The following is a 12876-nucleotide window of genomic DNA, read 5'->3' as shown; positions in this document are numbered from 1 at the left end:
AAAGCCCACAGTTGCTCCTGAGGTTGTTGCCTGTGTGTAAAGCCCTGACATCAGGCCCAAAAGCGGCTGAGTCGGGGAAAGAAGATGCTTGGGGAAAAATAGATTTTCATGAGGAAGTGAAAGAGGAGGGAGAAGGAAACGCAGGCACTTGGAAAACTGCTACAGGTAGCAGAGATGAAAGGATAGAACCAACCACGGGGAAAAGCAAGAGGGAGAGGTGCGTGGGAAAGAGATGGTTTGTGCAAGATCTGGAAACTCAGCTGCCTGGATAAGCAGCTCTGGGAGCCAAAGCTGTTGATGATTTGGGACCAAAGTATAGTTTTCTTTAGAGGAAGATCAAAATATTTGAACAGGTATTTTCGAAGGAAAGCTGCAGATGAATATTTGGTGATTTGATCACCCAGTGTGGGATTCAGCTGGCTAGACATAGATGTGTGCTAGAAATTTTAGGCTTATAGGGGTCTAGACAGGTGAATTGTGCCCTGTCTTCTCCTGGCCCCTTGTTCAGTGCACTGTAGGTATCTGAATATTGTGAGACTGACCCCCAGTCTTGTCTCTGAGATCCTTCCCATGGGTTGAGGATCTCAGTCCTTATCAGGCAAGCCCACCAGAGCAGAAGGCTGCAGACCTTGGTCAAACAAAGAGGTTTCTCTTTTTCTTTATGCAGGTAGAGAAGATTTTGCCACAGTTTCTTCTAACCTGAGATACCTCCACGCCTTAAATAGGCCAGTCTGGACACTGTGGAGGGAAATTCTCACATCTCGGGCTGCCCCTCACAGGGTACCTTTTTAAAGCCCTGTATTGAGGTACCACACAACAAATCTCATGGGGTGTTTTTGGCTAGAGTTACAGAAATTCCAGATAAATCACTTAGGAAAAAAAAATTTTTTACCCCTAGTTTTGCATAATTCAGTTGTGCAATTTAATTATTGCATGAATTTTGCCCTGCTACACAATGTTGAGAATTACTTGCATTTCACCTATGGAAGAAATTTCATCTCCTGAAGAAAATATTGTGAAAAACTGTTAAATGACCTCAAATAAAAATGAAGCTGGGACCCACCTACAACTGCCTTTGGGTTTATGGAGAGAACATCTTTATCAGCATGTGCCCAGAAACATGACTTGGGAGTTAGGCAACTAAACTGCCTGAGTGCTCCTCCCTGTTGGTCCTGGTCCTATCCATCAAGTTGATATCCTTCTTTTCAGTTACTTTCTTTACACACCAGCTACTGGAAAAGCTGTAATTTACTGCAAGCCAGTGTTTCTTTTAGTGCCTCTCACTCTGCAGCCAAAATCTCTGTGTGCACCCTGATGGAGGGACCAGCGGAAGGACCAAACCAAACCTTTGGTCGGGTTTTGGGTTCCTGAGTGTGATGAACTTTAACTGTGTGTTTTACCTGGATTTCATCAAGAGTGCAGGGCAGTAGCTTTTGATGGGTCACAGCCTGTTCCATGCACTGATCCAAGCTCCCTGTGAGTGGCCCCGACTGGCAGGAAGATATATGAAGGTATTCACAAATAAAGGTCATGATTTGAGCTGTCTGTGAAATGTCTGGGCAGGCAGCCTGGCTTTGCTTATACAAACCAGGGCCAGGGCTCTTGCACTGTTTAACTTCCAGCACATTCCCCAGCATGGTTTTGATCCAACATGGCATGATGTGGGTGATGGGCCTGCAGTCCTTCCCAGGGGGCAGGACTGGATATAGCCAGCCTGTTTTGGGGGAAGATGGGCTGCATGGACTCATCAGAGCTGGAGAATGGGCCGTTCTCCTCCCAGAGACCTTGCAGACAAGGTGAGATGGACAAAGGATACAGAGAGAAAGTGGGGCTGAGAAATATTGGGCAGGGTGAGAGCACTGATCTCAGTGCACCAGAAACCTGCCCATCACACAGCTCCAGTGTGCCAGTGGAGGGAGTCTTCAGGCAGTGACTTGGAGGACAACCACAACATGAGACTCGGGAGAACTCCTCCTATATGAAATTTTAAGGTTTCATATATATGGTTTCTGCCCCAGCTCAGCAGGACCTCTCAAGCACCCCGGGAGGGGAGTGGGCAAGAAAAGCCAGTGAAAGGGAGAGGAGGTTTGCTGATGGAGAAGCCCATTCTCAGTGTCACCACAAGGTGGAACTTGGTACATACCACATGCACCGGAGATGCACCCACTGACAACAAGCACAGCGTCGCCTTTGGCCAGGGATGCACCGATGAGTCTGGTCCCAGCACCCGCTCCACGATCTCCACTTCCCCACAGGGAGCAAGAAGGGGAGTGGTGGTGTAGAGGAGCCACTGGCATTTTTTGTTGGAGGTGAGAAGCTGTCCCAGCAGCAAGGCCTGGTCCTTGGAGATGGTGAGGTGTGACAAGGAGAATAGAGCTGAGGGCAGTGAGTGGTGTTCTGGGGGTAACAAGGAAGGAAGGAAAAGGGAGGTTTCTATGGGTGGGATGTGGGAAGGCATGGATGAAGCGAAGAAAGGACTCCAGAAGGAAAGGCAGGGCAGGTGGGACCCTGAAGACATGGAAGGAACCTTGCTGTCATGTTCTTCAGCAGGGAAGAACAGCATTATGTAAAACAGACCTAAATTTTTCTTCTGGGTAACAACTACAGAGCAAGGCACAACCTTTGGCTTCTTTGGTGAGAAAATCTCCCCTTAGCATGACATTTGTTGTTTGTTATGTAGCTGCCATAGGCATTACGAGTCATAATAATTTGCATCATGTGCATGACGTGATGGGGAAGTGGTGAGGTCATCACCAGCACAGGTATTTTCATTCCAGTCCTAAATTATCTCAAGTCTGGGCAAATCAGCAGCTGAGTTTTGTCACGTCGCTTATGTCAGTGTGGTGTAAAGAGACTATGATCAGAATTAGTGTTGCACCACTTCTGGTGTTGCCCAAACATGATGGTGATGGGAGAACAGGTCCATCCCCAAAGAGATCAAAAAACATCCTGCTCCTTTCTCTGTGAAGTGGTAATAGTGCTTCCTGAGCTCCTTTGTATAAGGATGTGATGGAGATTAATTAATTTTGGAAAAATCATCTGAAGAGCAGCCCGTGCATTACAGTGTTTTCACATAGCCCATTTCCTACCAGACTCTACAGCCACTCTGTCTCAAGTACCTGTTTCCTGGATATTCAAGCACTTTGTTAACTTTGGGACCATGTTCTGACATCCTCATTCACATCGATTTCTGTTTGTTCTGGGAGTAATCCAGCTGGAATTGATAGGATGATCAGCACAGCCCCCATCCTGGGCACAGGGATATGAATAACTTCACTCATGTGACCAGTGCCACTTATTTAGGTGGGATTGGTCATATGGGTAAAATTGCATGACCCACTCAGGTGTTACCTGCAGTGAATAAGGCTTGGAGAATTTTTCCATAAGCCATTTGCAGGAATCACTTCCTCCACCACTGGAGCGTGATGGCAGCATCATGTAACATCAGCACACAATGCCATGTAACCCAGGGTCACCCTTCAGGCTTCTGCTGTGAGATCTGACATTGTCTTAAATGACCTCAAGACCACAACACATCCAGTTCTGTTGTTTCCCAAGGCAGGGAATTTCTGGCCCAATGATCTCGTCTTCATTTTAAAAACAAACTGATTCAAACCGTCTCATATCTCTGAAGCCTTCACAACAGCAAAACTTGTGCGTTGCTGTTCTGGAGAGGTATCTAAACTCATTGAATGCTGACCCTGTGCTTTATGTGTGAGCAAACTTCAGGGATAAGTACAGTAAAATGTTCTCCGAGGGCCTGGAAAGCTTTGAGCAGGGCTGTCACTGGCACTGCTATTAAAAATTAATGAGAAAATGAAGCACAAGGGCTCTGTGTGCTCCCAGATCAATCCCTCTGGGACTCTGCTGCTGGACAGAACAGTTGGTGTGTAGAAGCAAATTGTTTTGCTAAGGCAATTACGAGAGGCTCTTCCCTACTCCGTTAATTAGATCAGTCCTCTCCAGTACAATGTGAAATATGGGAATTGCTCAGAGACTGATAGCTAATAAATATCACCTAGCCACTGCATAATGGTGCCCACCTCCTCACCAGGGCAAAACCAAAGCTCCCAGGGAGTGCTGTGAAGGTTATGGCTCTGACACCCAGACCCTGCCTGTGCAGGGGGCCCAGAAAGGCTGGAGGTGTTTCCTCAAACACCCACTGCCTGCCTGGCTAACAAGTTCAGCAGTGCCCCCTCCAGAAATGGCCTTTATTTCCATTCACTGTCTGTGATTTGCAGTGGCTGTGTGTAAATAAAGCTTTATTAGATGTATTGCTGCTCAAGGCCATGCAGTGCCCTGCCTTGTCCTCAGAGAGTTTCTTACATGTGGTGTATGGCAGCGATTAATGATTCTGACCCTGTCCTTGTGCTGGTCAAACAACCCAGTCCTCTGCTTCTCTGTGGGGGTTGGTAGGGCTTCCTTCAGGCTGCAGAGAAAGAAGGGGAAGATGACTGGATAGACAGATACCAGAAACAGAGATAATGTTTCTAAAACCTGAATTGAATATGATGAGGGGCTGGTGATGGAGAGCCTTTGATTAGGTTTGCAGCAGGAACAGTGACATATGGTTTGATGTCAAGCTTCTTGGGCATATGCTGGTTCTGCAGTAAGGGACATTCACTCCAGTTTGACCCCTTTCCCTGCAGTACTTCACCCTTGCTTGCCTGGCAGGGCAGCAGCTGACAAAGGCAATGACAAAAAAGATAGTCCGTGACAAGGTGTGTATATAACTGCTGTACATCACTGCAGAAATGGTCATGGCTAGGGAAGAGATGGATTTTAGTCCCAGCCATTGCCAGGACAATGGGGAATGGCTGTGGGTTTCAGCAAAGGAAATTTATACTGGTCATAAAGAACAAATTCTTCACTGAGAACATCTAAGCTCTTGGACAGGGAGCTTAATTGGCTGTGGAGTCTCTGTCCTTAGAGATATCCAAACTCATCTGAACAAGGCTGTGAGCAACCAAGTCTACCTTTGAAGGTGACCCCAATTTGAGTTGGGTGATTGACTCTGGAGAGCCTCAGAGGTCCATTCCACCTTGAGTTCTTCTCTGATTTGTGTAATCAGTGACTTGTTAAATGCCTGAAGGGGCTTATTCCTGTATCAGAGCGCAGGGTAAATCTGAATTACAAGAATAACCCCAAAGCTATGCAGAAATGCAGGGTAAGTGACTCACCCAAGTCACACAGGAAATCGGTGGCAGAGAAGACACTGTTCAGACTCTTAGGAAAATACTCTTCTGTAGGTGGAAAAAGAACAGCATTAAAACACAGTTTCCGAACAGCTTTTTGGCCACATCTGCCCTGGCTGAGAGGTTTTAGCTTCGTCTTCAGTCCCTGTCAGTGGGAACAGCACGGAGCAGCCCGGCACAGAAGAGAAAGGGTGGAGCCAAGCTCGCCCTGATCCAGGCGTTCGTGGGCAGGATAAGATGACAAGCCCAAGGCACTGATTAGGAGTCACAAACAATATCTGGGACTTCTCCAGCCTCTGGAAATGATGCGTAAAAACCCACTGGCGTACGACTGCTGGAAAACTTGTTCCTTCTACCTGGGCAGCTGCCGGCAGTCTCCTCGGTTTAATTTTGCATCCAGCGTGTGCTGGTGAGCAAAGCGGGAGGAGAGACTTCCCACAGTCCCACCCCCAGCCGGACTCTGCCCTCCCCTGCCTTCCTCTGCTCTCGCTGTCCCACTGCCTGCGCTCCCTCCTTGGAGCCCCGTTTGACACCGCGCACGCCGGAGGCTCCTGGATGAGCAGGGATCCCTGCAGGGGTGGCGTGGCCCCCCATCCTTCCCGGCACCCGACGCCTCTCCCTGAGCCCCACGCTGGATCATGCAGTGCATCCGGAGGCAGCCCAAGCGCACCGTATCCCAGGAAAACATGCTACTGGAGCAGAGCCGTCGAGTGGCCGCGTTGAATGGCATCAGGCTGGGTAAGGGACAGGTTGGCCAGAGCCTCGGCACTGGGCTGGCAGCTGCTTCGTTTCTGCCTCTTTTCCCTGTGCAGTGCTCCACCCTAAAGACAACTCCAGCGTTATTTTTAAGTTCCCGAGGTTTCTTTTCCTTTCATTTGCCCGTAACCACACGCCAGATGTGTAAAGCGCTTCGTTGGAGGCATCAAAGGATGCGGGAGATCTTTGGCAAAGGGTCGGTTCCCAAATCTGTGGCTGGGCTCTCTGAACTGCCGCTGGTTGAAGGGGTTTGGGGAGGGCAAGTGCCCTTTTCCTGCCAGATTTTAGCACTGTTCAGGGGTGTGTTGCCTGTTGCTGTAAGAGCCCGGGGAACCACTCAGAGTTTGCATTCACCAGACGAAAGAGGAAACAGAGTTTCAAAACTTCTGTGCCTGGCTATGCACTCACTGCTGGTTCCTGCTCTCTGGAGGCACAGCCCAAGTGGATGCCAGTCCCTTGATTTCCGTGGATACAGAGGGCAGGTGGAAATGGAAACAACCGTTTACCCACCCAAGCTCTTTAGATTTTATGAAAAAGGCTTTCTACCCTTTAAAACCAGCAAACCTGAGTTATGCCTGGTCTGTAAGCAGGTGGGAGGGGGAGGGCAGGCAGGAGGAGACTTGTTTTATAGAAGCTATAATTAAGTTCTATCAGATCAGCAGATTAAGGAGTGAACAGTGCAACAATATAGATTATCCCTGTCCTTCTAACTATCTCCTTAGTGAACTGAAAGCCTGGCTTCTGCCATGACAGCTATTGTTTTATTGTGCTTCCTGCTTGCTGTAAACCTGAGCTAGATAAGCCAAAGGTTAACATTTTTGATGTCTCAATGTCTAAAGCTTCCTAGTGCAGTGTATTAACATCGTGATTATTGAAGTGCTGTGTGTGCTTGAGGTGCTTCTACCTTGGCCAAACATGATTTTTCCTCTGACCATCACTGCATGCTGAATATATTCTGTTTAGAAAGTGTGTGATTGATGTTTTGCGAGGAGGGGGGTCCCGACCCTTGAAAGGCATTCCGGAATTTTGCATGCCAAATGTGTATTTGGTATTTTACAGAGGATGCTAAACAAGACACAGTCCTGCCACATGTGTCAGGCAGGATTTGGACATGTATTTCAGTGTGGTGATTGTGCTTCTCATGCCTAATGTTGTTATATAGTTGGAAATCAATATCCTTGTCCTGCTGCACAGTGTTTTTTAACTTTTAAATTATGTATGTTTATGAGGACTCTGGTTTCTTTCATACAAGTTTCCATTGCTGTGAGATGCAGCTCTGGACCACAAAACTCCTAAGCTTCAGGCTTTGAGCAACCTGGTCTAGTGGAAGGTGTCTCTGCCCATGGCAGCGGGGTTGGAACTAGATGACCTATAAGGTCCCTTCCAGTACAAACCATTCCATGATTCTCCATGGAGCTTTTAGGCCGAAATCCTCAGGAGCTGGTTCAGGCATGAAACCTGAAAGGAGGTTTCTGCTGGGAAAAGGTAGGTTTTTTCTGGAAAGCAGTTCAGATGACCAGCTGAGAGTAATGTCCCACTGACACATCAGGGGCGAGTTTGTGGTTCCTGTATCAGCAGATCAGAGCGTCTTAAGCTCCGACTCTGGCCTAACAAAATGCTGTTGTGGGTAGGACCAGAGAAGCTAAGTGACTCACCCAAGGACATGTAAAGAGTCTTGGCAGTGCTTGGTTGGGCATAGGAGGCAGGGCCTGAAACACTGGCCCTCTTTCCTCTCCAGTTCAGCTGTGTCAGCTTGAATTGCTGCTACACAGACCCAGAGCAGGCCTGACACAGGCTGGGCCCACCTGGCCAAGGGGATGTCCCTTCTTGCTCTGGGTGGTTCAGTCAGGACTTGGGGTCACCCTGGCAGAGGTCAGCTCTGGGTGACTGCTCTCTATCTGAAGGGACCCCACATCAAAGGGATGTCAGAGCTGTTAGACATTCATGATTAGCCCTCTTGCCCTTTCCTGACCAAACCTGCTGCCTCTTAGGGGGAAGCTTGTCTCCATCCCCTCCCTGCCTTCTCTCACTGCCCCTGACTCAGGCTCCCTGCCAGCTTTTGTCCTTGCCATGCCTTCACTATGCACTGTCCCTCTTCATCCTTCCCTCTGGCTCTTGCAAAGTGCAGTGCCCTCCTTTGCTGATCATTTAACCTTTCCTGGTCCTCAGGCACAACAACCAAGGATGAGTGGTAGGGCTGCTCCCACCCCATAGTTAGATCCTTGGAAGATGAAGGGGAGTTTTGACCCACACTGATACACTGACTGGACTGTGCAGGTGAGCAGGATGAAGGGCTCTGAGCTCCAGCTTGTGTCTGAACTGTGTGGTCTAAGCCTGCAGGAGAGGAATCTGCCTGTGGCCACCACCTGTGCCTATCCAGATTTGTCTGTATGGCATTGGTGCAGCTCTTTGGGATGTCCTGGTAGTAGGACACATTACAGATGCTGCACATGGTGTCTGAGGAACCAGACATGCTCCAGTTAAAGGGATTTCTCATTACCCATTTATGGACATAGGCATCCAAAGGAATTGGGGTTTTCCTGCTTTCCTCCTCATGTCACCCTAGGATGACATGTTCTCCTATTCCCATAATGATGCCTTGTGTGGTTGGGATCTGAAGAAAAATAAGGAATGAGTCTGGGAGCTAGAACAGAAATGTGGGTGAATAGGGAGAAGGAAGAAGTTAGTTTCCTCTCCAGCAACTTTGAGGAATGCCACAGGGATGTTAGTGAGGCTGGAGGCTGTGGTATCTTCTCTGCACTTGGAAGACCTTTGCCTCAGAGCAGAAGCACAGCTCAGGAGACTGAGGACCCATGAAACTGTTGTGGTATCTGTCCGTCCTCTGGATGATCTGGCCTCTTATCAATCCCTGGGAATGCTGTCCCAGCTCTTGTAGACAGGATCAACTTTTCATCCTTCTGCTCTGTGCAGGAGACAGCTTTTTTTCTTCTCTCCATGAGTTTTTTTCTGAGGTTTCCAGAGGAGGAAGCACTCAAATTCTCCTCTAGGGAATCACCAGATCAGACAGGAGCTGAGAGGCCCAGGGGATGCTGTAGCATGGGAAGACACTTAATGAGATAGCTAATTTAATGTAGAGGACAGAGAGACACCACAACCACCTCTTCAGGATCTCCAGTTCCCACTGTGACACTTTCAACTCTGGATGCTTTGGCCAGGCTCAGCTCTGGGCATCATCCTTGGCACCTCAAATACCAGTAAAGGCATGTGAGTGGCTCATGAAGTGAACCCTGGACACCCCTCATACTTACCTGTGATGGAGATCTCAGGCTTTGGCAACATAAAATGCTCTCTTCAGGCCACTGCATCCCAGTTACAAACTCACAGTGCAGCTTTTTGCTGCTGCCACCATGACCCACCTTGGTGCTCTGCAGCACCTGGTACTTCAGTTTCCTATATGAATGGTCAGGATTCTAGGAATTTGGCCACTAGGATCTCACAGTGAGTTTTATTTTTCAAGCAGGCCCAAAATTTGGTAGTTTATTGCCTTGCTCTGTTTAAAAAAGGAAAATTCAAGGCAGATGTGTCTTCCAGAGAAGAACCAACCCTGTGTCACAGGGGACACTGCAATAGAAAAGTTACTGCATAAGTCAGTTAAGTTGGATTTCTGCTTTGTGACACCCCACATTATGTTTAGGTAGCACTGGGAATTTTTGCATGATGTGTTGAGTGGCTGCAAGTGGCCAAGTGGTTACCTGCAGTGTTAAGATAGGGTTAGAAAAATTCCAGCTGGATGTACGTGATCAGCACTAGAGTTAAATGCTGTTTCACCAGCTCTGAACCAGCCTTTCATGCCATGTCAGAGAGATGCAAGGTGCCTATTACAGAAAGCCCAACGAGTGTTTCTCATGTGTCATGCTCTCACCCTCTTCAGACCACATGCTCCAGATCTGTAATTAATGGTTGGTTTGAGGGACAGATTCTCCAAGGTATTTAGGTATGTGGAAGTCATATACTGCTGAGACATTCAAAACCTCGTAGAATGCCAAATCTGTGTTTTCAAAGCCTCGGTAAGTGCCTTTTGCCTCTCTGGATGTCTTAAGTGCCTTCCTGAATCTAGGTTAAGTTGTGAAATGTGAAGTTTCTGGAACCAGAAGGTCTGGTTGTTATTACTTGACATTGCAGTGGCCTAGTAGTGTAAGAAAGATAAAGATCCTCTTGGGTGGTTGAGAAGTGAGGAGAGCATGGTTGCTACCTTACCATTACCTCATGGGTATGTTGCTGCCTTTCACCAAACTTGCCTGTCCTAAGCTTCGTGTCACTGATCTGCAGAATTCCCATGTGGATAGCAAGGTGCTGCTTGCCAGAGAAGGACGAGTGATACCTTTGTGTATTCCTGTTTCCACAAAGGAAATTTGTTGCAGAATAGATTTAAAACCACTTGAAAGTTCCCGAGAGCATTCCAATTACAAGTTATGCGACTTTCCTCACTCTGCTGCTACTGTTTTGTTGTTTGTTTTATTGTAGTTTTTGCATCCTAACAGTAACTGTATTTGCTGGGAAGGAAGTATTTTATGTTTGTAAACCACATGAGAATTGCCATACAAAAGTCTTTAGACTCAATCTAAGAAATGTACAAAGCTTCAGCCTCTTTTGTGAGCATGAAGTGTGACATGGAGGATTGATTTTTGGGTCTTTCTGCTCAGCTGTCCTCCCCAGACCTGTCTGCCCTGCAGTTGTCTGTCTGTCTGTATTGTCCTGTGGAAGGGAAGACTCCTTGAGCATCATTTCTTGAGCTGTCTCTTACATTACCACTCCTGTTTCACCACAGGCCTCAAAGATGACAAGGATCTGAAGTTCCTCCTGAAGGGCAGCCAGCTGCTAAAAGTGAAGTCCAGCTCTTGGAGAAAGGAGCGGTTTTATAAGCTCCAGGAGGACTGCAAAACCATCTGGCAGGAGTCAAAGAAGGTGCTGAGATCTCCAGAGTCACAGATCTGTAAGTAAAGTCTGCTTTGTCACGGGCAGTGGGGCACTCTGTGAGAGGTGCTTGGGGTGAACCGGGACCTTTATGTGCAGTGTGGAGGCAGGGCTTGGAGCAGTGAGACCAGATCCTTCATACCTCCTGTAACACACAAGCTGGGGGATGCTGTCAGCTCCGGAGACAGCCGCGAGGAATCTGCCGTGTCAGGAATGGCCACATTTCCCAAGCTCGTGAGCTACTGCTTGAAACGGTTGTGGGGTGGGGGCTGTGCTGCTCTCAGCAGCCCTACCTGGCTCGTTTCCTCCCCAGATTGTTCAGGTTACTCAGGTGCCCAAGCCCTAATGCTCAGTGTGAGACATGGTGTGAGCATCTGTGGTGTGGTCTGTGCGCTTGGGCTGTTGGTCTGGGCTCTCCCAGGACACTTCTTTCCCGCCTTCAATCCCTGGGAAAACTGTCATTTAAGCCTCACAAGGGAGCTGCAGAGAAGTGGAGATCCAAGGGCTGGCAGGAGATGTCTCTGGGAAGGAAAGCCTATTCTCATTCTTATCTTGGAAACCCAGGATCTGCCCTATTGTAAAAAGTCCAGATATGACAATGGTTTATATGGCACAGGAAGAACAATTCTGTGCCAGCATCACCCAGCTTGGCGCCGTAACTGGGACCAGGAGCCCAATTGTGCAGTCAAAATGGGATCAGGCAGGGTGTGTGTCTGTTTATATCTGGGTTTTCTTCTCATTTGGTATTTTTATGATATATTTCTCCGTATTTTCTGACATTCTTCTCTCGTGTTTCACTAATCTTTACAGTCTTGTAAATCTAGGAGATAAATTAGTAACATGGACTATATTTTATGGTATGTTGAAATGTGCTATTTACACATTATTTTTGTATTGATCACAATTAACTAAATGAAGGGTGGGCCTTCCAAATTACCCCCCCTCCCACAAGCAGTGATAAGATTTTCAGTGGGAGGAGTAAAGTAGCAGGGTAAAATACATTTGGGTTGTAACCCTGGTGGCCACACATGACCTTGAGCACCTCATTTAATCTCTTTGTGCATCCTTCCCCACACGTTTTCTTTTTCCTCCTCTATCTAAATGTAAAAGACTTTGAATCACAGAATCCTCAAATGGTTTGGGTTGGAAGTGACTTTGAAGATCATCTTGTTCCAACTCCCTGCCGTGGGCAGGGACACCTTCCACTATCCCAGGTTGCTCCAAGCCCCGTCCAACCTGGCCTTGGACACTTCCAGGGATGGGGCATCCACAGCTTCCCTGGGTAACCTGTTCCATCCAGTGTCTTGCCGCCCTCTGAGTGAAGAATTTCTTCCCAACGTCTAATCTAAGTCTCTCCTTTTTTAGTTTAAAACCATTCCCCCTTGTCCTATCACTGTCTGCCCATGCAAGAAGTCCCTCTCCCTCTTTTTTCATAAGCCCCCTTTAGGTACTGAGGGCTGCAGTGAGGTCTCCCTAGAGCCTTAGGTTTGGAGCCTGTCCTTTACTGGGTTTGGATGCCCAGCATGGTGGGATCCTGAGCTCTTCAGGTCTCAGTGCAATAATCCATTTAACAACTACAAACACAAAGACCTCAGTGAATGTTTGTCCTCTGGGAGCGCCTGCTCTGCTGAGCTCTGTCCCATATAAAACCAAACTCCTTTACGAGATAATATCTTGCTGTAAAACAAATAAGGACATGATTTGAGAAGAATCAATTTCAAAGCTTGCTTTCCTGTGGTCTGAGCCAGCCATAATTCCAAATTATGGAGTCAGAGAGCACCTACAGCAACAGTCCTGACCCCACCTGGTCCTCAGAAGTAAATGGGAAGGGATCCCTGTGCTGTGGCTCCAGAGACCTTGACGCCTGCCTGGTTGAACCCCTTGCCTCCCTGGCTGAGGCAGTGACATGGAGAGCAGGCACAACTGTGACTTTTTTTATTTACTGAGCTGCAATAAGAGTGAGCTCAAACCCTTTGAGCTGGGCGTTGGG

At 47.9% G+C, this 12876-nt stretch overlaps 1 protein-coding gene across 2 annotated transcripts in view; it reads left to right on the top strand.

Moving 5' to 3' along the window:
• PLCD1 (phospholipase C delta 1) overlaps positions 1-12876 on the top strand; it is a 52355-nt gene that overhangs the window by 2527 nt on the left and 36952 nt on the right. The window contains exons 1-2 of one of the 2 annotated variants that reach the window (XM_027695468.1): positions 5685-5933; positions 10741-10905. In XM_027695468.1, the coding sequence (XP_027551269.1) occupies positions 5834-5933; positions 10741-10905 (265 nt within the window). In that variant the 5' untranslated portion in view covers positions 5685-5833. Of the gene's footprint in view, positions 1-5684; positions 5934-10740; positions 10906-12876 lie in introns of those variants that run through there. The other variant, XM_027695469.1, reaches the window with a different exon arrangement.

This window comes from Neopelma chrysocephalum, unplaced genomic scaffold (assembly GCF_003984885.1).
Source record: "Neopelma chrysocephalum unplaced genomic scaffold, ASM398488v2 Primary Assembly neopelma1_101, whole genome shotgun sequence".
In the NCBI taxonomy this organism is placed as follows: domain Eukaryota; kingdom Metazoa; phylum Chordata; class Aves; order Passeriformes; family Pipridae; genus Neopelma; species Neopelma chrysocephalum.
The sequence above is the reverse complement of the archived record's forward strand: the minus strand, read 5'-3'. Positions and strand labels throughout refer to the sequence as shown.